The 25,828-nt window shown below is 44.0% G+C and overlaps 2 protein-coding genes across 2 annotated transcripts in view; one reads left to right on the top strand and one right to left on the bottom strand.

Moving 5' to 3' along the window:
* Positions 1–950: 950 nt before the first annotated feature.
* PLK1 (polo like kinase 1) lies at positions 951–17,722 on the top strand. Its single transcript, XM_036739338.1, has 10 exons — positions 951–1,649; positions 2,133–2,301; positions 3,148–3,292; positions 4,609–4,702; positions 9,887–10,106; positions 15,120–15,275; positions 15,741–15,818; positions 16,263–16,417; positions 16,664–16,846; positions 17,145–17,722. Exons 1-10 carry the CDS (start codon positions 1,209–1,211, stop codon positions 17,349–17,351), a joined length of 1,848 nt encoding a protein of 615 aa, XP_036595233.1. The 5' UTR covers positions 951–1,208; the 3' UTR covers positions 17,352–17,722.
* A 22-nt stretch (positions 17,723–17,744) lies between these two features.
* The window catches only part of ERN2 (endoplasmic reticulum to nucleus signaling 2), a 29,166-nt gene continuing 21,082 nt past the window's right edge, over positions 17,745–25,828 (bottom strand). Inside the window, exons 16-22 of the mRNA XM_036739339.1 lie at positions 23,713–23,812; positions 23,339–23,538; positions 22,208–22,355; positions 21,911–22,038; positions 19,181–19,304; positions 18,864–18,931; positions 17,745–18,735 (exon numbers count right to left, since the gene is read on the bottom strand). Coding sequence (XP_036595234.1) covers positions 18,502–18,735; positions 18,864–18,931; positions 19,181–19,304; positions 21,911–22,038; positions 22,208–22,355; positions 23,339–23,538; positions 23,713–23,812 — 1,002 coding nt within the window. The 3' untranslated portion in view covers positions 17,745–18,501. The remainder of the gene's footprint in view (positions 18,736–18,863; positions 18,932–19,180; positions 19,305–21,910; positions 22,039–22,207; positions 22,356–23,338; positions 23,539–23,712; positions 23,813–25,828) is intronic.

A 25,828-nucleotide genomic window follows, 5' to 3' on the forward strand; every position in this document is an offset into this window, starting at 1 on the left:
CGAGAGACTGTTGCCTACAAGTATTTGAAGGACTGTCGCATCAAAAAGGAATTAGCTTGTTCTGCTTGGACCCAGAGGGCAGAACTAGACTGGCGAGTGGAAGAAGTTATGGAGAAACAGATTTACTCGCCAGTTTTAGGAAAAACTTCCCAGCAAATAGAGCTTTGCCAAAGTGAACTGTTTTGCCCCTGGAGAAGGATATATACATATACATATACATACATACATACGTATATATACACACACATATATATATACATACATACACACACACATATACATGTATTTTGCCGTTTAGTCGTTTTTCAGTCGTGTCTGACTCTTTGTGATCCCATTCAGGATTTTCTTGGTAAAGATATTGAAGGGGTTTGCCATTTCCTTCTTCGGCTCATTTTACAGATGAGGAAACTGAGGCAAACAGGGTTCAGTGACTTGCTCTGGGTCACACAGCTAGTACATGTCTGTGACTAGATTACATATACATATACACATACATGCATATACATACACACATATACACACGCAAACACACATAGATACGTAGTCTTCACGCAAAGACTGGGTGGCCACTTTGTAACACTAAAAAGGAGATTCTTGTTCAGCTACAGACTGGACTAAACAATACGCGGCTCCTGGATAGTTCCCTGGATTTATTTCCCCCTCCCTGGGATTCCTTCCTGCAGCAGTCACTGCCGTTGATCGCTTTGCCCCTCGCTTCTCCATCCGTCCTTCCTCTAAGGTGGAGCGGGGCTCAGTCTCCAGGCTGCGCAGGATGGTCAGCGCCCGCCCGCTCGCTGTCAATAAAGTTTGTTGAAAGAGAGGCTCGCCTACGAAGGCGGGGCAGGGGCTGGAGGGTGGACGAGGCGAGGTCTCTCCCATAGTGCCCCGCGGTAGGCGGGTTTGGATTTTAAATCGCTGCAGCCAATCGGCGGCGCGGACCGCTCGGTAACGTTCCCGGCGCTGGGTTTGAATTCTGGGCTATTTTCGCTGACCCTGCAGCCGCGCCGCTTGGCTGGGCAGAGCGCGGCCGAGCCGAGCCGGAACCGAGCCGAACCGGAGCCGGAGCCAGAGCCGCCACTGCCGCCGCCGCGCCGCACTCGGGCAAGCCCAGCCCGGCGAGAAGCTCGAGAAGGAGGACGGAGCGGCAGCCGGCAGAGCACGGAGAGGCGTCGGGTCCGGCCGGAGACAGCGGCGGCGGCTGCAGCACCATGAGCTCGGCGCCCGCGAAGCTGCCCCTGCGGCAGCCCGGCGTGGGTTCCTCGGAGCCCCGGGGCAAGCCCGCCGCCGTCTGCGGGTCCGGAGCCGGAGCAGGAGCGGGCGGCGGGACAGCGACCGCCCCTCCCGCGGCCTCGCCGGAGATCCCCGAGGTGCTGGTGGACCCGCGCAGCCGGCGGCGCTATCTGCGGGGCCGTTTCCTGGGCAAGGGCGGCTTCGCCAAGTGCTTCGAGCTCTCGGACCTGGAGAGCAAAGAGGTGTTTGCGGGCAAGATCGTGCCCAAGTCGCTGCTGCTGAAGCCGCACCAGAAGGAGAAGATGTCCATGGAGATCAACATCCACAAGAGCCTGGTCCACCAGCACGTCGTCGGCTTCCACGGCTTCTTCGAGGACAGCGACTTCGTGTTCGTGGTGCTGGAGCTGTGCCGCCGGCGGGTGAGCGCCCCCCGAGGCGAGGGGCGGGGGGGACGTTGGTGCTGGGGGGCTATCCGAGGGGTGGAGGGCCCCAGCATCCCTAGAGGGCTTGCAGGAAGGAGGAGGGGGTAGGGCTGGGGCGTGCTTTCTTTGCGGTCTCCCCACGCAGCCGTCACCATAGAACCAGCGTGGGCACTTAGAGAGAGCCCAGGGGGTTGGGGCCCGGCCGAGGTAAACCCAGCAACTGACCCAAAGTTCCATCGTGCCCTCGAGTTCCCAAGTTCAAGGGCTCAATGGATGTCTGAGTCTTCCAAGTGCCTTCAAGGCGGGGAGAGAGTGAGCCACCTGGGAGTACTTTCTTAATCAGGATTAGAATGGAGCGGCTCTCTGCCTGCTTTCCCCGCAAGGTGTGAATAATAAGGCCGACACCCACACGACTCCCCTACCCCTGTAAGAGAGTCTGAGACCCTTTGACTTAGCGCTCGTCTCTCCTGCCTCCCACAGTCCCTCCTGGAGCTCCATAAAAGAAGGAAAGCAGTGACTGAGCCCGAGGCCAGGTATTACCTTCGCCAGATTGTCCTGGGCTGTCAATATCTCCATGAAAACAAAGTTATTCATAGAGACCTCAAGTTGGGTAACCTCTTCCTCAATGACGACATGGAGGTGAAGATAGGTAAGACTGGAACCAGGCTGGGATTTCGTACAGGAAGAGCAAGAACTCCGTACGTGGACAGACGTAATTGCAGGAAGACTATGCAGTGTGGCTGTTCAGGACCCTTGGATTCGCCTGAAATCTTTGAGGCTGGTGCCTTTTCTGCAAGCCAAAGGGCCCAGGACAGTGTTATAGGCTTCTTTTTAGCTTTGCTGTTTGTTAAGTAACTCCTCTTGGCTAAAGGAAGTAGCTATGCCTCAATGCACAGCCTCATGGAAGTGAGCTCTAGATTGAAGAAGATTTAGCCCTAAAATGCTTGCAGAACAGCGTTTGCCCAGAGTCCTATTTCCCTCGCATAGCTCCGTGTTTTATAGAACAGGTGGGAGATGGCAGGTGAGGGCAGCCACCGGGATACTGTAGAAACAATCAACAAACCATGCTTTTCTTTGTTTCTCCGGTACAACAGAACTGGGGAACCAGGGGGAAGAGACGTGTTCCTGGGTTTACTGTGGAAACCAAAAGGAATTCTAGATCTTATTTCATAAAGATTCGGAGACAGGCACCTATTATACAAGACAGGATATAACTCCTCTCCCCTCCGCCCCCAATCCGCAGTGGGATGAGGCAGGGGTGTTAATGCTCTCATAGGCTTTAGATTGCCCTGGTCTGGGGAGATGGGATGGAAAAATTATATTTTACATTGTAGGCCACTTTGTTGTTTATATTGTAGACAAACTTTGTTGAAAGGGCTCCGGACTGCTACGTGCCAGAGGTGGGCGTCAGTAACAACCTAAATGGTACTATGTGGGTCAAACCTATCAGGATTCCTGGGAAGAAAAATGATTTTCTTCCTAATTCTTATCACAGGTGACTTTGGATTAGCAACCAGAGTGGAATATGACGGTGAGCGGAAGAGGACTCTCTGTGGAACACCCAACTACATAGCCCCCGAGGTGCTAAGTAAGAAGGGCCACAGCTTCGAGGTGGATGTCTGGTCCATTGGGTGTATCATGTGAGTAGGGGCCTAACTCGACTCTTTATCAGAGACCCCAGAGACTAGAATGACAGAGGCAACATATAAAGATTTATAAACAGGCAAGGCCTGGCCTTCCTTTTTTTAGCTCTCTTATCCTTTTGTCTCAGGGAAGAGAAGAATAGAAGGAAAGGTCATCCAGGGAAGATGAGATTCCAGTGACAGTGAGGAGGTGGGCAGGACAGATGGAAGGGTTGGCTGTTGCTTTTAGGTGATTGTGGTTATCTGAAGAAAGATCCTTAGAGAGGAGGAGGAATGGAAGCTTGTTTCTCTTGATCCTGGCATCCCAGCCAGTACCCAGTTTTCTCCCCTTTGCTGTTGATTCAGCCTTAGAACCTGAAGGATATTTTTCTGAGTCGTTCAACTTTCACACTTGCTTGCAAAAAGTCAACTTCGCAAGCTCAAGATGGTGGAGGCACAGTTCGAAAATTTTCTTGGAAAAGCTCTCTCTGTGTCTTAGTAGGGCGCAAGCTCAATATTAGTCATGAGTATAATTTGGTAGCCAAAATGTAATCTTGGTCTGCATGTAGAGACAACACTTCCAGTCAATCAGTAAGGAAGTAGGAGGTGATTATCTTGCAAAACACAGACTTCATCTGGAGTGTTGTGTTTAGTTCTGGACAAAACCATTTAGAGATAACATTATTAATAAGCTGGAGGATATCCAGGGGAATGGAACCTGGATTGTAAAGCAAAGGACCTTGAGTCCGTGTAACATGAGGCTCATCTGAAAGGATGGGCTGTATTTAGCCAGGAGAAGAGAAGGGGAACATGAGAGCAGACTTTAAGTGTTTTAAGGGGTGTCATGTGGAAGAGAAGAACTACTCTTGTTAGACTTCAGAGGGAAGAATCAGGAACGATGGGTAGATGTCACAAAGAGGCAGAATTGTGCTTGAGGTTAGATAAATATTCCCTTGAGTTACCTAAAAGTTGAATGGCTAGCTTTGGCAGGAAGTTAGTTTCTCCTCACTAGAGATCGTAGGATCAAAAGTTTAGAGCCGGAAGGGAAAGTTGAATAATTTGTCCAACTGATAAGTATTTGAGGTGGTTTTTGTACTCAGGTCCTCCTGACTTCAGCACCCAAGACCTCCCCAATAGACCATATTGCCTCTTGGTCTTTAAATAGTTGGGATGACTACTTCGAGTTGGGACTCCACTACAATTGTGGTTCCTTCCAACTCATAATTCTATGTTTGTGTTTTATTATTGGTCGTTTGGGATTAATTTACATTAGGAGACCTGACTGAAGTCAAGCTTTTTCCCTTTGACATCACTTCCCTTCTTTATATTTGCAGGTATACTTTATTGGTAGGCAAACCCCCCTTTGAAACCTCATGCTTAAAGGAGACCTACATCAGGATCAAGAAAAATGAATATAGCATTCCCAAGGTAGGCTGAGGTTCCAGAGTGAACATTCCATTGATTGTGGGTTCTTCTGAGCGAGCTCTGGGGCAAGAGCTCCTGTGTCTAATATCTATCTCAGAAATGTGAAGGCTACGTCTTTCATGTATGAATGATTCCTTCGCTCATACAACTACCACCTTACTTCAGACCTTTTCACTCCTTGCCTGTATTGTTACACTAGCTTGTTAATAGGTTTCCCTGTGTCCAGTCCCTCCTCTGTCGAGTCCACTGTCAACGCAGCTGCCAAATCGATATTCCTAAAGCATAGACCTAATCATTTTACTTCCTTGTACAATAAGCTTTAGTAACTCCAAATTCCTTCTAGGAGAAAATAGTAAATTGTTTGGAATTTTAAAGCCCTTCATGAGATGCCTTATTGCACATTACACTCCACACTGACCTATTTGCCGTTCCATTTCTTGTTGTCTCTGTGCCTTTGCACAGGCTCTCTGTGTCTCCCATATGTTCTCTCCTCATCTCCACCACCTAGAATCCCTAGCTTCCTTCAAGGCTCAGCTCAAGTGCTACTTCCTATGGGAAGTCAGCCTTGATCTACCAGGTTGCTTGTGTTCTTCACTCTGGAAATCAGCTATTTTTTATTTACATACGTGTGTGTTCATTTAAATTTACCTAGCTATGTTTGTGGTTTTCCTCCAACAGATTGTAAGCTTTTAGAGGGCAGGGACCGTTCTTGGTAATCCTAGGATCTAGAACAATACCTGGAACATAGTGTTAGATAATGACTGTAAAATGAGTGAGCTGATGCCTCTGTGTGTGTGTGTGTGTGTGTGTGTGTGTGTGTGAGAGAGAGAGAGAGAGAGAGAGAGAGAGAGAGAGAGAGAGAAAGAGCAAGTACACATACATGTGTGTAGGTGCAAAAACATTTTGGGATTGTAGGAGGGCAATTGGATAAGGGTATAACTTTCAGAGTTCAGGTGGAGGTCTGGACCAGTTGCATAGATTTGGTTTTTAGTTCATTTATGGCCAAGAACTTGTTTCTGAATTTGGTATTAATGTTTACAATAATTTACAATTACAGTTTATGATTGTTTACAATTATTAGAAAAGTTTTTGAGGTTTCTCTCCCCCTCTGTTGTAAAATATAGAATTGCATGAATAGGAAAGAACCATCTATGTATTCTTTAAGTGATGCCTTGGGAATACCACTGTTATGGGGAGCTCTAGGAAGCACTCACCTTAACCTTGAACTGTAAGATTTCCTCTCTAAACCCTGAGGAAACTTGAATTTTGAGGTCTTCTCAGAGCTTTGGGGGCACTAGTTTGAAATGCTACCCGGAAGTAGCTACAAATAACTCTCAACTAGGAAGCCACACTTGTAAAAAACATTTAACAATGTACATCCAGAGTATGAAATCAAATTTACCCTAACCCTGCTGCACGACTTCAAAAATGTGTTCTTTCCCCAACCCTACGGTCCTAAAAAACCACAAACACGGGGGCAGCTGGGTGGCGCAGTGAATAGAGCACCGGCCCTGGAGTCAGGAGGACCTGAGTTCAAATCCAGCCTCAGACATTTGACACGCTTCCTAGCTGTGTGACCTTGGGCGAGTCACTTAACCTCAATTGCCCTCCAAAAAAAGAAAAAAACACAAACATTAATTGAGATGAAAGCACCAATTCATATCTGTAGATGTGAAAGTAAGACTTTTCGGGGGAGGTGTCGTGTTCGTATGGTAGTGAAATGGATTTGTGAGCAAACACGAAATGGACCTAAACGATACATTTGTATACTATTTCTCAGTGCAAGTCATCACTGTTTTTTTTTTAATTAATGAATTTGTTTATTTTTAGTTTAAAACAGTTTTATAAGATTTTGAGTTCTAAATTGTGCCCCCTCCCCAAGATGGCATACAGTCCGATCTAGGCTATACATGTATAATCATATTAAACATTTCCACGTTAGTCATGTTGTGAAAGAAGAATCAGAACCAAAGGGGAAAACCACAAGAAAGGGGAAAAAGAGAGAGAAAGCGGTCTGCTTCGGTCTGCATTCAGACTCCTTAGTTCTTTCCCCGGGTGCAGATAGCATTTTTCATCATGAGTCTCTTGGAATTAGCAAGTCATCACTGTCCATACCGTTCACACTCACCAGGCATTTTCCATGTCTCTGACATCCTGGCAGTCCTTGATTTATTAGGTATTAGCATTACCATTAGCAGGGAAGTACATCGGTTGAGAGGGTTGAGCTTGGAGTCAGGTGGTGTAGACTTGGGTACAAATCCTGATTTAGTCACTGTGACGTTGGGCAAATCACTTAATTCTCAACCTCAGTTTCTGCATCTGTAAAATGAAGGGGTTGGATTTGACGACCTCCAAAGTCACCTCGTGCTCTACATCTAAGATGAGGAAGTTTGATGTTAGAGATGCAGTATGGGATCGTTGAAAGGAATCGTATGGAAAATGCTGTCCACATCTAGAGAGAGAACTGGTAGTGGCGGAATGCAGAGCAAAGCTTGCTATTTTCACTTTTTTGTTGTTTTTTTTCTTTTGTTCTGTTTCTTCTTATACAACATGACTTACAGAAATAAGTTTTACATGATTGCACATATAGAACCTGTATCAAATGGGTTACCCTCTTAGGGAGGCAGGGGGAGGGAGAGAGAACATTTGAAACCCAAAATTTTATTTAAACAATGAATGTTAAAAGTTGCTTTTACATGTAATTAGAAAAAATAAAATGCTATATAAAAGAAAAAAAATTTTAAAAATAAAAATCAATGAAAGTAATCATGATTTCCCAAAGGCAGTCTTTTCCTTTTGCACAGTTGCGGCCCATCTTTAGTCCCTGTTCAAGACGCACATTTATATGTATGTGTGTTTATATAACATATAACATTTTACAGGATATCTCAAAAGTCTTAGAGTATGTTTGAGCTTTAAGAGTTTGAAACTGCACTAAGACTTTAGGAGCACTGTGTGTGTGTGTGTGTGTGTGTGTGTGTGTGTGTGTGTGTACAGGCACATACATACATACATACACATAGAGATTAATTTGTTAACCATCCAGTGGCAAGCCCTAGTCTGCCCGGTATAGGTTTTGTATTTACTTTGTTTTTTCGTTGTTGATGACCAGGAAAACCTCTTTGATATTTATGTACTTGCCTTGTACAAGGAATTGCACCAAGTGTTAAGAGACACAAGGCTGAAAACACATTTGTGTATCCTGAAATTTTAAAAAGGGATTCGGTGACAAAAATCTAAAATCAAGGAGAGCGTTTTTGTCACTACCTAAGAGCATGTAGAGGAATAAACAGCTAGTTTGGAAGACTTGAAGCGCTCTGTGCTGAGCTCTTTTTCAGTCTTCCCAGGGAATAGTGTTCCTCCAGCGTGGGATGGAATCTTATTCACTAATGAGGGAGCAGCAGCCTAGGCTCTGTGTGTCAGGAGCAGAAGGGTCTATTTTAGTATATTTGTTGTTGTTCAGTTATTTGAATCATGTCTGACTACTTGTGACCCCTTTTGGGGTTTTCTTGTCAGAGATACTGGGATGGTTTGCCATCTCCTTTTACAGATGAGGAAACTGAGGCAAACAAGATTAAGTGATTTGCCCGGGGTCACTCAGCTAGTAAGTGTCTGAGGCCAGATTTGAACTTGAGTCTTCCTGACTCCAGGCCAAGTCCTCTCTCTACTACCTAGCTGCCGCTACTTATTACGTGTGTGGCACAAATCACTTGACCTTTCTGGGCTTTAGTTTTCTCATTTGTAAAATAAGAGAGTTGGTTTAGGTGACCCCAAAAGTCCATTCTGACTTTAAATCTGTGATGCTTAAATGGAGCTGGGGTGATCTCCAATAGAACTGGGGCTCTGGTAAACACTATTGCCTTTAGAAGGAACTGGGTAAGTCTAGCCAGTGGCCAGAAGTGGGGCCAAGTATTTTCATGTACACAAGAAATAAAATTAAATTCCATGTCTCTTGGCAGAGGAGGATTTCCTCCATGAAACACCGGCCTCCCAAGCTTTCTGTCTTTTATCTCAGCGAGGGATATCAGATTTCATTCTGTAGTGCAGACCTGCATAACTTGTAAACTTCTTTGAGCGCAGATAGGTTAGACTAGAGACAGACTGTCAATGGTTGGTTGCCTCTGGTCATGTGACAAACAAGAGAGTGCGCAGTGGCAACCCTACGTTTTGGGGGGCCTTCTGAAATCCTTTGGTGGGGCCTGTGAGCCATCCTTCTGCAGGGCTGCTGTAGGCTTAATGATTGGGTTTCCTTGGTCTAGTTCAAGGATCTTCAAATATATTCTGTTATACCTTCTGTTAGCGAGGAGGGTGCTAAGCCAGGTGTTATGTTAGGCAAAACCCTATGCTGCTGAGGGAGTTTCAACCCTAGAAAAAATAGCAGGAGAAGAAGGGAAGGAAATCCAGCGAGATGTTGTGGAATGGCCTAGGCCTAACCTGGGAGAGGAGAGATCCTTTGTGACCACAGCTTTCTCTCCATTTTTTAGGGGCTGACTTACATATCCCATGGTCTCAGCTAAAGTATATAAAACAGCTTTTTAACTAAATCTGGTGATTGTATGATTCTTTTTAAGATGAGGGAGTGACAAAACCTCAAATTAGAGCGTCCAGGTTTCTCTGTACTGGTGACCTAGACAGGTTGCTGCAGTTGTCAGTTGTCTGCTGTTACTAACCCTTTAGGCGGCGAGGTGTACTTGGAGTCAGCAAGACCTGAGTTCAAATCCTTCTGCAGACACTCGCTAGCTGTGTGACTTTCGGCAAGTCATTAAATTTTCTGGGCTTCAGTTTCTTCATCTGTAAAGTGAGGATTATAATAGCACTTAGTCCCCAGGGTTGTGGGAATCAAGGGTCACGGACTAGACCTGTGATTTTATATAGGGATCCCTATATGAGGGGACTTTCCTTATCAATGCAGGTCAACAACTTCTCTGCAACTTATGTCCTTGAGGAAATGGCTTAGAGCACGAGGGATTAAGTGACTCACACACAGCCAGCCTGTGTAATGGGCAGGACTCCGGGGCTTCTTGGCTCCAATGCCAGCTTTCTGTCTTCTATGTCAACACTGCCTCTGTGAGCTTCAAGTGAAATAATATATGTAAAGGACTTTGAAAGCTGTGAAGTGCTATGTAAATGTTAGCTGTTGATCGTTTTCACTTCTGATTCTCAGTTGTCTTCTCCCTTGCGTTCTAGCACATCAACCCTGTGGCTGCCTCCCTTATCCAGAAGATGCTGCGCTCCGACCCTGCCTCCCGACCCACCATTAATGAGCTTCTCAATGACGAGTTCTTTTCTTCGGGATACATCCCTCCCCGGCTTCCCACTACTTGTCTCACAATCCCACCAAGGTTCTCCATTGCACCCAACAGTGTGGAATCCGGAGGCCGCAAGCCTCTCACAGCTGTTAATAAAGGTACAGCTAAGTGCATAGGCCAGACCTTGGGCCCTGGTGCCTTGTGGTCACTCGGCCCCTAGGATGTTTGATACCTCTCAAAGAAGCTTTGAAAATGAACAGAATTTCTCAGCCCACAGACCTTTTCTGTTTTTATGAACCCAGCCCCACCCTGACTGTCAAAGTGAGTGGGCTCTCATTGGGGTGTTTGAACAGGGCAGAGGTGGGTAAAGCTAGTGCTGGCCAAGTAATCTCTCTGTCCTTTCCAAGAAGAGGAGCCCGGCCTGAGGTTAACCTTGAAGTGCAAGGCTGGCATTAAGGTGGGAAGTGGCACCTGGCTCAGCTGTTGGGGTTACTCTGTACTACAGCATCTAAATTGGCTCTTAATTCCAGGTCCTACAGGGGGTGCTTGCCCTCAGAATCATCTAGTCTAGAAGAGTCACTTTCCACTCACTCTAAGCTTGGATAAATCAAACGTTACTCACCATTCAGGGGTAACTGCACAGTTAACCTGGAGAATTATAAAAACAAGAGCAAGTTGCTGTTTTGAAATGTAGCTAGTATGAAAATGATGAAACTCGCTTTTCAAAGTCAAGTCATTTGACAGTGTTGTTAAGAAAAGACTATACATAAGTAATTGTTGGGGAGTCTTTAGAAAGGATTTCTATAAAGCAAGAGTTCCTAATGGTTTTTTGTATCATGGACCCCTTTGAGAGTCTGGTGAAGCCTACAGGCTCCACTGCAGAATAATGTTTTTAAATTCAGAAAATAAAATACATGGGATTACTAAGCACAAATCAGTCATGTTGAAACACAGTCCTCAAGATGTTTTCTTGAAAAAATGTCTCAAAGCCCAGGTTAGAAAAATACGGTTTAGACTAATTTGACCCCTAAGGTTTCTTCCAACTGCAGGTTGCTGAAAGGTGCTATTTGGTTCAATCAGGTACCCAGAATATCCCATTACTAAGAATTATTAGGTGAAATGATTAAAGCAAAAATGCATTTCAAGTATTGATAAAATCTTCATATAACATTCTTCGTAACTTGAGAGTAGGGAAGTACATGCTATGCTTATTTAACCCATTTATATGTCCTGTACAGGGTTAACAAGCTAAAATAGCTGGTAGAATAGCTATTCAGGTCTAAATTTCAGAGAAAGGAAGTGATATAAGGAAATCCTTTTTTTTCTGTGACTGGAATTGGGGAACCTTCCCCCTTATTTATTTCTTTAAATATTTCCCAATTACATTTAAAAATCATTTTAACAATCATGTTTAAAATTTTGAGTTTTAAATTATCTCCCTCCCTACCATCCTTCCCTTGTCCTTGAGAAGGCAGGCAATTTGATATCAGTTATACATATGAAGTCATGCAAAACATGTTTCCATATTAGCCACATTGCAAAAGAAAACACAAAACAAAATAGAGTAAGAAAAAAGGCATGCTTCAATCTGCATTTAGAGTTCATCATTGTCTTGATAACTAAGCCTTTCACAGTTGATCGTCCTTACAGTATTGCTGCCAGTGTGCACGATGTTCTGGTTCTACTCACTTCACTTTGCATCAGCTCATATAAGTCTTCCCAGGCTTTTCTGAAACCACCCTGTTAGTCATTTCTACCAGTACAATCCTATACCATAGCTTGTTCAGTCATTCTCCAATTGATGGATATCCCCTCACATTCTAATTCTTTGCCAGAAGAAAAAGAGCTGCTATAAATATATCCTTTTCCCCGTTTGATCTCTTGGGGATACAGATCTAGTAGGGATATTGCTGGGTCAAAGGGTATGCAGAATTTTATAGCCCTTTGGGCACAGTTCCAAATTGTTCTCCACAATTGTTGGATTAGTTCACAATTCCACCGATAGTACATTAGTGTCCCAATTTTTCCACATCCCCTCCGAGCATCTGCCATTTTCCTAGGTACTAATTATTTTAAGAAAGGTTCCAAGAAAGGTTTAAAATAGTTTATATAGTATTAAGATTAACTATTCCTTAAATGTTTGATAGAATTCACTTGTAAATTCATCTGGTTCTGGGAATTTTTTCTTAGGCAGTTCATTGATAGTTTCTTTTTCTAAAATAGCATTATTTAAATATTCAATTTTTTCTTCTGTTAATCTGGACAATTTATATTTTTTGTAAATTTTCCTCCATTTCACTTAGATTGCCAGTTTTGCTGGCATATAATTGGGCAAAATAGCTTGTAATAATTGCTTTAATTTCACCATTATTGTGGTGCATTGATTTAAAAAAATCAAATTAACTAATGTTTATTTTATTGCTTTTTTTTCCCTCATAAAATCAGCTGCTAGTTTTATTTATTAGTTCAATGGTTTTCTTTCAGTTTTATTAATCTCTCCTTTGATTTTCAAGATTTCCATTTTGGTGTTTAAGGATTTTTAATTTGTTCTTTTTCTAGTTGTTTTAGTTGCATGCCCATGATCTGCTATAAATATAAATAGAATCTAAATAGAATAGAATCTAAATAAAATAGAAAATATTTTACTGAGTGTTTAGAGATATAAATTTCCCCTTAAGAAGTGCTTCGGCTGCATTCTACAAATTTTGGAATATCTCATTGTTGTCATTCTCTTTAATGAAATTGTTGTTTCTATGATTTGTTGTTTGACCCACTCGTTCTTTAGGATTTGATTATCAGTTTTCATTTAGCTTTTAATCTATGCCTCCATGGCCCTTTATTAAATGTAATTTTCATTGCATTATGGTCTGAAAAGGGTGTATTTCTGCTTTTCTGCATTTGGTTATGAAGCTTTTATACCCTAATACATGGTTAATTTTTATGAAGGTACAGCTGAGAAAAAGGTATACTCTTTTCTATTCCCCTTCAGTTTTTAGTGAAGGTCTGTCATATCTAACTTTTCTAAGATTCTATTTGTCTCCTTGACTTCTTTCTTATTTATTTTATAGTTAGATTTATTTAGCTCTGAGAAGGGAAAGTTGAGGTCACCTACTAGTATAGTTTTACTGTATTTGCTTCTGTGATTCATTTAATTTTTCCTGTAAGAATTTAGGTGCTATGCCATTTGGTACATGTATGTCTAGTATTGATATTACTTTAATGTTTATGCTTCCTTTTAGTAAGATGTTGTTTCCCTGCTTATCCCTTTTAATTAGTCTGGTTTTCCTTTTGTTTTGTCTGAGATCGCCATTGCTACCCTTGTCTTTTTTACTTCAGCTGATGCATAATAGATTCTGCTCTAGCCCTTTATTTTAATTTTGTGTGTTTCTCTTTCTTTCTTCCTTTTTTTTTTAATAATGTTTTATTTTCCCCCAGTTAGATATAAGGACAATTTTTAACATGTATTTAAAATTTTTTTTTGAGTTTTCTCTCCCTTCCTCACCTGTTTGCTCCATTCTTATCACCCTGAATGCCTGAAAATTTTCTAATTTATTAAATGTCCATTTTTTTTCTCTTGATGGATTATACTCAGCTTTGCTGGGTAGGTTATTTTTGGTTGTAATTCCAGTTCTTTTGCCTTCCAGAATATCGTATTCTAAGCCCTCTGCTCCTTTAATGTGGTTGCTGCTAAATCTTGTATGATCCTGACTCTGGCTCCATGGCTATTTGAAGTATTTCTTCTTTGACCTGGGAGCTTTGGAATTTGGCTGTAATATTCCCCAGGAGTTTTCTTTTTGGAATCTCTTTTGGTTGATGATGGGTGGATTCTTTCAATTTCCTTTATTTTTTTTTTCTTTTTTTAACCTTCTGGTTTGAGGATCTCAGTTGGGGCAGTTTTCCTTGGCAGTTTATTGAAACTATGATGTCTAGGCTTTTTCTTTGATCATAACTTTCAGGTAATCCACTAATTCTTGATCTGTTTTCCAGGTCAATTATTTTTCCAGTGAGATATTTCAAATTTTCTTGTATTTCTTCATTCTTTTGACTTGTATTGTTTCTTGATGTCTCATAGAGTCATTAGTTTCCACTTACCCGATTTGACTTTAAAGGAATTATTTTCTTCGGTGAGCTTTTCTCTTTTTCTATTTGACCAGTTCTACTTTTTAGAGAGTTATTTTTATCAGTGAGTTTTCATATCCCTTTTTAAAATTTGGCTAATTTTGTTTTTTAAGGTGTTATTTTCTCAGTATTTTTTGGTGTTAATTGTCTTTTCATAACTTTCCTCCTTTGCTTTCATTTCTTTACCCAATTTTTTTCCTCTACCCCTCTTATTTGATTTTGAAAATAAATTTTTAGCTTTCCCCAGGAATTCTTGTTGGGCTTATGGCCAATTCACATTTTTCTTTGTGGCTTTGCATGTAGCTGTTTTGACTTCATTGTCTTCTGAGTTTGTGTCTTGATCTTCCCTGTCACTGTGGTAGCTTTTTGTGGTCAGGGATTTTTTTTTTTTTTGCTGTTGCTATTGTTGTTTGCTTGTTTTTCCATCTTATTTCTTGATTTGGAACTTAAATGTTAGGCTTTGTTCTGGATAGGAGGAGGGGCACTGCATCAAGCTTTAAGCTTTTTCAGACTGTTTTTGTTTTAGAGCTAGTTCTGAAGGTTTGGAAGTGTTCATTGCTCCCGCGGTGGTGTGATTGTCTCTGGTTTGAGAACTCCTGAAGCTGCTGCTGCTTCTGTCACCACCACCTAGTTCCACCACTGGTATTTCATACACATGGGCTCCGGGTTAGCCTTCTCTCACATGTCACCAAAATATCTCTTTCCAACGGCCTATGTTGTCTTGGGCTTCCAGAATGTCTCATTCTGATCTTTTGTTCCCTTTGCCACTCCAGGATTCTATTGGAGGTATTATTTTAAAGTTATTTGGAGGGGAATGTTAGGAGAGCTCAGCTGAGCCTTCCACTTTGGTTCCTTTGGTCCCCCTTTTTGTGAAAGAAGAGGGTCAAATGGATGCTTCCTGCTGTAACCAGGAATAGAGAGCTGAAACAGCAGCTGGTCCATGTTGCTGAGCCTCATCTGAATCCTTTGGGTATTCTGAGAACCCCCACCTGTCTATTGAGCCTATCACTAGTCTGGTAAACTCTTCTGTCCCCATTCTGTTCTTTCCCTAGGAATGGATAACCCTGCCCCTGAGCAGCCCCCTGAAAAAGAAGAAGCGATAGTTCAGGACCCAAATGGTCCCGCTGACTGCTACCTCTCTGACATGCTACAACAACTGCTTAGTGTCAATGCAGCAAAGCCTTCTGATCGGAGATTGGTGAGGCAAGGTGAGTCTTAGCTCAGGGCGGCGTGTAGGTGCTGTTCTTTGTGGGAAAGGGAAGATGTACTCCAAGCTACACCCCAACTTTCAGGGCTTTTTATTGTGTTTCCAAACTGGGAGGGAAAAGGGGATTGATCTCCATCTGAAGGACTATAGAGTAGGTGAGATATTGGACCTACTTTTTCCTTGGGTGCTTAGTACTGGATGGATGGAATTTAGGAGGCAGATTTTGCCTTTATTATAAAGAGAACTTGGAGCCTTTGAGCTGTCCAGTAATGGAAAAGGCTGCTGTAGGAGGTAGTAAGCTACTGCATTTCAAATGGTTCCAGCAGAGGCTGAGGTAACCACTTGTAAGGCTGTTTTTAAAGGTATTTATGTGTTGAGGAATGATTTAGACTAGAAGGTCTATACATTCCCATTCATCTTTTGAGATTCTGTGACTTAATAAATTAATATTCTGCTTCCCTTCCAGAGGAGGCAGAGGACCCTGCCTGCATTCCCATTTTCTGGGTCAGCAAATGGGTGGACTATTCAGACAAGTATGGCCTTGGTAGGTTCCTGTCATACTCCTTTTGGCTCACTCACTCAGGGACTGATAGAAATTTCCTTATCTGTGAAAAACAGAGGATTAGACTCGCTGAGTCTGAGGACTTGCCTCCCTCAGAGTAGAGGTTCCTGTCTTGGTCTCTCTTCCTCTCATTGACTGCTATGAATTCTGGCCCAAAAGCTATTTCCCTGGGTTGGGATGAGTTGATCATGTATCCCAAATGGAAACTAAATGAGGTGCTAGCTTTGACTGGAGTGTCTCTCAGAGAAGCTCTTCCTCATATTTTACCATTGGGCCCTTGCAGACTTGGGTGCCCCTGGATAGTTAGGTGGGCTTTGTGTTAAAGCTTCCATAATGTCATGGCACAGAGAGAGGCCTATAGAGTTCCACGTTGCTCAGTTATCTACCTGATCTATGTCTGTATCTCATTGTCCCTTTCCTGCTTAGGATACCAGCTCTGTGATAACAGCGTGGGTGTGCTGTTCAATGACTCCACTCGGCTCATTCTATATAATGATGGGGATAGTTTGCAATACATCGAGCAAAATGGCTCAGAATCCTACCTCACTGTACGTTCCTATCCTTCCTCGCTGACCAAAAAGGTGAGGCCAAAAAGTAGGTCAGCAGCTTCCCCAAAAGCTGCTCTGGCCTGAAACCACAGGGTTTGGCTGGGTTAAGAGCTAGGGGAGTGGCAACCATTCTGGGGGAAGTACATGGCATTTTGTCTGGAATCTCTCACTGTTTTGCTGCCTTTGAGGGAATTCTCCCCACTAGCCCAGAAAGAACCTGGCACTCCCAAGATTGAGATTGTGGGCTTTAATGCATCGCTCCTTTCCTTCCCCCACTAGATTACTCTTCTCAAGTATTTCCGCAATTACATGAGTGAACACTTGCTGAAGGCCGGTGCTAACATCACCCCAAGAGAAGGTGATGAGCTGGCTCGCCTTCCCTACTTGCGAACCTGGTTCCGCACACGCAGTGCCATTGTCCTACACCTCAGCAATGGCACTGTACAAATCAACTTTTTCCAGGTGAGCTCTCCAGTGTTGGGGCTGGTCAAGAGATCAGGAAAGGGGGTGGTGCATGCCACTATAAGGCCCAGATTGGGTGAAGGCACCATGGCTCTAGAGGCAAAGGACCTTCCTTAGTTTACATCTTGGGTCTCATTTTCTCTACTCCTATGTCAATGACCAAACTTCTCCAGGCTTCAGTTTTCTCATCTATAAAGTAAGGCTTTTCGATTAGACATCTGAGGGCCTTTGCCAGCTCAAGAGTTATTGATGCTCTGAGCTCACCTTGAGGTCTTACCCTGTCTGCCTGCCTTTCTAGGACCATACGAAGCTGATACTCTGTCCATTGATGGCAGCTGTGACTTACATTGATGAGAAGCGGGACTTCCGAACATACAAGCTTAGCCTTCTGGAAGAGCATGGGTGCTGTAAGGAGCTGGCTAGCCGCCTGCGCTATGCACGCACCATGGTGGACAAATTGCTTAGTTCCAGGTCAGCCACAGCCCGCCTTAAGTCCTCCACGTAGGCTGCCTGACACTTTGCTTCTTACCCCGGCCCCTTTTCTCCCCACAGGTGCTTGGGCTTTGGGCTCTGTGGATGACTCCCCCTGCCCTTAGCCTTATTTTTTAATGTGTCCTTGCCTGGCCTGGATGGATCTGTCCCCATCCCACCCCACCAAAAAAAGGAGAAATAAGAAAAAACTTGGAATAGTAACCTTGACTCCCTCTCTTCCCTATCTTTGTGCTATAGGGGAGGGAAAGTTCATGTGTAACTTATTTGTACATGGTGGTGTGTCTTAGGACTCCTTGTTCTCCTCCTCGAACTGTACAGAAATTTTTTTAAAGGCACTCTGCCCCTTTGGCTTTGTAAACATTAAACACGAATTTTCAAGTACTCAAGTTTTGTATGTAATGTGGTCTTGGGGTATTAGGGCTGTCCCTGAGGATGTGTGTTTGTGTGGGTGGGGGGGAAGGTGAGCCTAGGGAGCTCTCACTGTGGACAGCATCATGTGACTGAGTCCAGTGGGTTCATCCATGTGTGTATGCCCTCATTCAGTCCTGTCCATGTCCTGCTTCTTCCCCTGTAGTCACTCCACATCATGGGCCAGGCTGTGGGGGAGGGTTTTATTTGTAGCTGGACCCCAGTCTCTGATGATTGTACCAGACCAGAAGTGGAGAGTACGGAATCTGGACTAAGGATATCCATGACAGACCAACTCTCAATACCTCTTCCTCCCTGACTATGGGAGCGGAGACTTGAGAGGCAAGATGGCATATAAGAGAGTAGGGAAGATCCAAATTCTTTAAGTCCTGTCACATAAACTGTACCTTTTTGAGCCTTAGCTTCTAATTTACAAAATAGGGGTGCTCGTTCTGGTATGTAGTCCTTACCTCACAATGGTCTTGTAAAGTTCAAATGAGAATTCACTTATAGTTATGAAGGGGCTATCTGGCAGTGTGCTGCAGCTGAGAGGAAGATACAACTCAGCTAGGAAGAGACAAATGAGGAATCCCCCAGGCCAACCTGAGGGAAGCCCTTGCATTTTGAATCTGGGAGAAACCCCCAGAACTAGAGGGATTTAGTGCCTTGGTGTGGTAGCTGTTGGGCCACATGCTGGTGTGCTCCTTTCATCCCATCCCCTTCCTTGGCAGATGTTCTTCACAAGGCTGATCTCATCAGGGCCTCACTCGGCTGCTTCCTCTGCAGTCTGGGGCATTTTCTTTTTCATCCCCCATGCCCTCTGTCCTATAGTAGGGCTGGAAAAGACTCTCTGATGCACAGCTGCCCATGGCCTTGTGTGTGTGCAGGAGGAGCTGGGGAAAGCGGGAAGTGAAGTATTGGACAAACTCCTCAGGCACCTGGCCAAGTGCCTGCCTCACCTCCGTGGACAGCTCCTGGTAGTGGTGCCTCTGTGGGGGAAGGAAAGGGAAACCCAATTTCACCCAGGGCCCTTAAACGGAAGAGAGGCCCTGTAACTGGCAACTCTAGCCTCCTCACACTCCAGGCCCCTTCCTAGGGATCCAGTGAAAACCCATACCTTGTTTCTCATGGCCCGCAAAAGATCACGAACAGATGTCCCTTTATATGATCGGAACTTTCTCAGGTCTGAGGAAGGTGGAAAGGAGACATGGGAGTTGATATGAGGTTCAAGTGTAAAGAAAACTGGGGAGGCTGAAACAGCAAGAGAGGGATTAAGGTCTTTGCTGGGGGAGTGGGAAGATGTGTCTAGTGGGGAGAGCCTCAAGGATAGGGCCTGGGCTAAGAGAACAAGCCATAGTCTTCAATTCTCTGGATAAGAGAGGCCTGGCCAAGCAACCTCTCTGTCCAATCCTTCCTCGTCCACCTCCTCCGCACCTGACTGCAGTGGTCCAGAGATGTGACTGTACCAGTTTTGTCTGACCACGATCTTGCCTCCTGCTTCCAGAGCTGTCATCAAAGTCCCCTCCGCAGCCTCCTTCTCCACTCGGTCACTGACATCCTAGGGCCAAGCAACAGAGTCATTGAAGCACCCCCCCCCAAGTCCTGGACATAAGAGTCTAGTCCTCTAGCCCTTATGGCATTCATAGTCTAGTTGCGGAGACAAGACCATGTATGGGCTAATCTAAGACCAGTGCATAGCTGTGAAATGTTCTGTGTGGAATTTGGTGCTATAGAAGTTAAGGGAAGAGAGAAAGCAATGAGGCTTCTAGAACTTAGGAGCTAAGACTTGGTAGAATTCAGATAGGTGTAGGACAGGGGTGGGGAACCTGTGGCCTTGAGGCCACATGTGGCCCTCTAGGTCCTCAAGTGTGGCCCTTTAACTAAATGCAGACCTCACAGAACAAATCCTTGTCAAGTTTGGATTCAGTCAAAAAGCTGTACTTGAGGACCTAAAAGGCCACATATGGCCTTGAGGCTGTAGGTTCCTCACCCCTGGAGGTAGAAGCCAGCATCCCATTATGTGAGAAGTCACCTTGACCCAGCAATTATGTTACTGGACATATAATATAACCCAAGAAGATCAATACAGAAAGATCTTAAATGGAATAAAATATTCATAGCAATATTAGGCTTGGTGGCAAAAAATTGGGAGAGAGAAATGGGCACCCCCTCAATTGGGCTGAGTGAATTGTGGTATATCCATAAGCATGTACAGTGTGATAACAAGCTGAGGAATTTGGAGAAGTAATGGAAGATTTATATAAACTGATGCAGAGTGAAGAAGGAACTAAGAGAACAGTATGCTTGCTAACTACAACAATATAAATCAGGGCTGTCCAAAATGCGGCCTGCCTACAAGCATAGAAATTTACATAAATGCTATGGCAGAGCTCTCACTAAAATGGCAAATCAAAATATATTGTCTATTGTTTCAATAAAAACCTAAGGTTGGACAGCCCTGATATAAATGATAATTATAAAAAGCATTTATAATAAATCAGTTCCTGGAGAACTTCTTAGGACCAGCACCTTCCTCTCAGTGGAGAGGTGGGGGGTACTATGGAAGTAGAAGGTAGTATACGTTACTAGATGGGTCATTACTAGATGGGTTGGCCTTGCTGAAATGCTTTGTTCTGTTACAAGGACAGTGAGTGTTTCATGGGTCAGGGTAAAAAGAAATAATTGGTCTGAGAACAAAGGATGATCAAAAAAACTTTTAAAAGGTCATTCTCATTGGAGAAGCACAGGATAAAGGTTCAGAAATGAAATTTAACTTTATATCCTGGCCACAGTTCAGAAGTTGGTCTGAATAGAGGTAAGGATTTATGTAGGGGAGTAGTGGGATTTTACTCTGGCTAAAATGCATCGTGGAGGGCTTTGTCACTTAATGGCTGGGAAAAGCTTCAGGGTTTACAGCCTGCCTCATTATCCTGGCTTTTCACCTCTCTAGCACTAACCTCTGACCTCTTTATCCATAAAAGCCTTTTCTCCTTTCTTTTTTTTTGGAGGCAATCGGGGTTAAGTGACTTGCCCAGTATCACACAGCTAGTAAGTATCTGAGGCTGAATTGGAACTCCTGATCCCAGGGCTGGTACACCACCTAGCTGCCCCTCCCCTGTTATTTCAATGGAGAATGTTTAGCCACAGAGATTAGTTTTTCTTTGCTCTAATCTTATGTTAACCCACTTCCCTGTTTTTTTAGATTTTAAGGTTTTCCCTCTCCCACTTGTGGCTGGTGGGAAACACTGTTCCAAATACCCTCCAGCTCTAAATCTTGTTCTCCTACATTGATATGTGTGTGTTTTGGTTGTTTTTTCCTCGCCAGTGAGAAAACTATAGGAGGACATTACATTGGGTCAAATGATCAGAGTCTGGCACAGACCAACATCATGTTCAACATGACTTTTCGGGCTGCTCACTTGTGTGGGAGGGTAGCAACCAGGCAATTAGCCATACAGGGATGAGCTTGGGAGAGGCTTCATAGGATAGTAGGTGGACAGGTCCAGACTTGGAATCCAGACCTGAGTTCCAGTCTCACCTTTCCTCCTCTTGGAAAATGGGGTAATAACTAATAGGTCTTCGTGAGGATCAAGTAACACGGGGGATGTAAGATGCATTGTAAATCTTAAAGTCCTAATAGAAACGTCTGACTCTCCATCCCCACAGCCATCAATTTTTGACCTTTTATGACAAATGGGAAAGGACAGGGCTACACTCTGAGTAATGGGGAATGAGACCTCACTTGTCCCTTCCTTAACCACTAAAGGCAAAAGACTCCAGGGCAGCCTTGAGGGGCAAAAAGAACCACAAGAGAACATGGGTTAGGAGACAAGTCAGGGAAGCTGTCCTAACCTTGCCCAAGTTGGCTTTCATTGGCTGTGTGTCAGCCTCAGGGCTTTTTTTAGCACTAACTAACTCAAAGGGATCCATCACTGGAGTTTCTGGTAGGCTTTCTCGGGTATCCTTTGCCGTCAAATCCTGGCCTCGATCTATACCCATCTAGGAGTGGATTTGAAAGTGGGAAGATGTCACCCATTGCCGGTGATAGGATCTGTGACAGACCAGAGACTCTAGGAAAATCCCCTGTCTCCAGGATCAAAATCATCTTAAGATCTCCATCCCCAAGGATTTTTCTCTTCTCTTGGGTGTGGCTGCTTCTTTTACCTGGAAGAATTGAAGCTCCTTGGCTCTGCTCCAAAAGAAGGGATGAGCCAGCACGAATTGTGCTGAAGGTCGAAGCTGGGGTTGAGGGCTCAACATGGCCTCCACCAGGTCTTTGGCAATTACCTTTTCTGCAGAAGGAATGGCTGTCAGCCGGGCAGGTTGGTCTTCCATCGCTCCCCTTCCCTAGTGGTCCTCCATCTCAAGCTCTCTATTCCCAGATCAACAAGATGGCAAGGAGGGAGGAATGGGGTACCAGAGCTCTGGATGCAGTCTCCTCCTCTCCTAATGTTTCCTTACCATGTGTCTCCTCCTCAAAGTGGTCCATGTGAGCAGCCCCAGCAAGGATGTTGGCCTGTCGATGCAGGCTGTCCCCAAATGGGTGTCCTCCATCTGACAGAACGTAGTAAAACACCAAGCCTGCTGAGAAGATGTCCACGGCACAGGTCTGAAGGCACAAAGCAAGGTTGAAAAAAGACAGGCTCCGGCTCCAGAAAGCCTTTCCAAGCTAATTCCACAACTGGTCCAGGTTTTCCCCTTCGCCCACACATTTGACTTTCCATACTTTTCTCACTTTAAGGCTCTCATAGGCCTGAACTTGCCCCAAATAGATCTCTCATTTCTATGCATAATTCTGGATCGAGTACAATATGTGTAATAAACTGGACATATTTTTCTGTTATCTTGTAGGGAGGAAAGGTAGGAATGTAGAAAGGATTGGAAAGACATTGAAAAAAAGAGTAGGAGACATCCAGAAATCAGAGAGGAATGATGATGTGAGGGAAGACTGTTATCAAGAGTGACTTCAAAGACCTAAATCCAATTTCCATTTGTGGCCAGGCTCCTGCCCTAGGAATCACTGGATCATAGATTTAGAACAGGAAAAGATACTAAAGGCCACTGAGTCCAACCCTCCCCATTCTACAATGAGGAAACCCAGGCTTTGAGAAGATTTGTCAGTGGTGGGGAAGGAGGGAAAAGTCTGAGGCTTAAAGCATTCATGTTAGCTCTTTCCCCCTCCTCATCTCTGCTTCCTAGCTTCCTTTCAAGTCCCAGCTAAAATACTACCTTCAACAAAAAGTCTTTCCCTAGCCCCCCTCTTAATCCTAATACCTTTCTTCTTGCTTATCTCTAGTTTATCCTGTATGTGTCTTGTTTGTACATGTTGGTCTCCCCATCAAATTGTGAGCTCTCTGAGAGCAGGAACTGTCCTAGAGACTTTAGCACAGTGCCTGGCACATAGTAGGTACTTGATAAATGCTTGTTGACAAACTGACTGGCCTGGAACCCTGGGGAAGGAAAAGACTCATGACTTTGAGGCCAAAGGGGACTGGCTGAGCCCAGGACACAGGTGTCCAGCAGTACAGCCCTTGGTGATTTGGGAGTTTCTGCCCTTCCCTCTTGACTGCAGGCAGGGTCAAGTCCACTCACAGGACTTTCTGGGGGTTCATCCTGTAGGAGCTCTGGGGCAATCCAGCCCTCAGTGCCTGGGATGCCAGAGCAGAGACTGAAGGTTTGTCGTCCAGCGGGCAGCTTCTTGCAGAGGCCAAAGTCAGAGAGGACGGCTCGACCCCGGCCCTGGCTGTCAGGTCCTGCGATGAGGATGTTACAGGGCTTCAAGTCTCGGTGCACTGAAGAACACAGAGGAAGGTAGGCTAAGAGTTGGGGATCTGGTGAGGGTTGGTAGTGTTGGACTGGGGTGAAGAGAGGGAAGTTCCATTGGGGTTCAGTGAAGGGCAGAGAATATTGGTTTAGGTGGGGAGTGAGCACTGGGGCATTAAACTGCACCCCCTTTCTCCCCATACCTATGTTCAGAGAGTGTAGGTGGACCAAGCCGGATGTCAGCTGGTATAACAGGGCCACTGGCTCAAGGCCTAAGCGATCTAGGGCAGGATTTTCAACATACTGAAGAAGAGAAGCATCAAGACGTTAAAACTACTATCACCCTCCTATTTTTATTTCCTTTTAAAAGAAATTTTACTTCTTTTCCCCCTCTACCTTCCATGGGAACAAACCCTCTGGAACAAAGGAAAACACTGAAGCAAAATCATTGGACACAGAGACCAAGTCTGAGTATATAATGCATTCTGTATAGCTAGACCCCCACCTCCCAAGCTTCTCTACTTAGAGGGAGCTCCCCCTTCCCCCCCACCCTTAAAACAAAACCAAATACTTATTCTCCCACTAATCATGATCTCATTTAAATCATAGAGAGCTAGAAAGACCCTTCCTTTCATCGCTAAACTCACTGATAGAGGTTACCAGTATAAAACTGCTTTCTTTCCTCACTATCTCTTTAACCTTCTACAGTCCAGCTTCCATCCAAACCATCACCCAAGTGAAACTCTCCCAATCATTAAATCTGATGGCCTCATTTTTCTTGACCCCTCGGCAGCATTGATGCAGCTTGATCTCTTGGTCAAACACAGCTGACCTTCTCTTCCTTGGAACTCTCTTCTCCTTTGGATTCAGAAATATGGCAGACTCTTGGCTCTCCTTTGTCTCTAGCTAACTTTTCTCTCTCTCCATCCCTGACTCTCTTTCCACCATCTAAATATGGCTGGTACTGAAGGCTCAGTCCTCGGCCTCTCTCATCACTTATCACTCTCTACCTCAGTGACCTAATCCACTCCCAGGGTTTAAACTATTATTACTACTTGGATAATTCCCAGATCACTGTCTCTATCCTAAGTTTCAGTCCCAAATTGTCAATGACTCACTGAACACCTTCATTCAGAGGTCACCTCACTACTTCGAAAGTGACAAAAGAGTGCTTGAACTTACACACATAGATTATGTGAGATTCCCAGCTCTGTCACTAATGAGTTGTGTGGCCTTGGCCAAAGTCGTTGGATTTTTAAAAAATTATTAACAATAGCTGTTGTTTGTTGTTCAGTTGTGTCTGACTCTTCTTCATGACCCCATTTGGGGTTTTCTTGGCAGAGATACTGGAGTGGTTTGCCTATTCCTTCTTCAACTCATTTACAGATGAGGAAACTGAGGCAAACAGTATAAGGGGTATAAGGACTGCCTAAGGTCATGCAGCAAGTGGCAGAGGTGGGGTTCAAATACCAGTCCTCTAACTTCACTTCTGGCATTCTTTCTACTATTACCGACACTATTCCAACTAGCTCCTTTCTTTGATTTTTTTCTTTTTCTTTTTTTGGGGGGAGGGGGTGTTGCTATTTAAAAAATTTTTTTGAATGCACAATCTCTATTTTTTAGGATTCATTTTGTTTTGACACTTTCCAACAAACAATCCCCCTGGTACTTTTAAACTGAATTAAAAAGTCAAGCAAAACCACTTCCTCCTCTCCTCTGCCTCAGAATCCCTCACTGTAGCTTAGATGTACCCTAGGCAACACTTTCTACATGAAGTCTTTCCTGATTTCATCTAACTGCTAGTTCCCTCCCTCTCAAACTACCTTATATTTAGCTGTCTTGTATTTACATTTTATTCCCTTCTATGTTTATTATGTATATGCTTACACATATGTGCGTGTCTCCTCCAGTAGAAGGTAAGTTCCTTAAAAGAAAGGATTGTTTCATTTTTTGTATTTGTACCCCCAAGTGCCTAGTGCAGTGCCTGTCACATAGTAGGCACTTAAATGCTTGTTAAGTGCTATAGTCATTCATTCAGTAAACATTTATGAAGCACCTACTATGTGCCAGGCTCTATGCTAAGCACTGGGGATACAGAAAGGAGCTTACAATCTAATAGGAGAGACAACAAACAAATGAATATATTCAAGGCAAGCTATGTATAGGATAAATAGGAAATAATTAAAAGAGGGAAAATGTGGTATCCTTTTCAACAGAGTGTTAGCTTCTTGAAGGTAGAGACTTATATAAAGTCCTTATTTCTGTAGTCTCATTGTCTAAAATAGTACTAGACACATAGCAAGCCATATCCACACTATA

The sequence above is a fragment of the Trichosurus vulpecula genome, chromosome 9 (assembly GCF_011100635.1).
Source record: "Trichosurus vulpecula isolate mTriVul1 chromosome 9, mTriVul1.pri, whole genome shotgun sequence".
In the NCBI taxonomy this organism is placed as follows: domain Eukaryota; kingdom Metazoa; phylum Chordata; class Mammalia; order Diprotodontia; family Phalangeridae; genus Trichosurus; species Trichosurus vulpecula.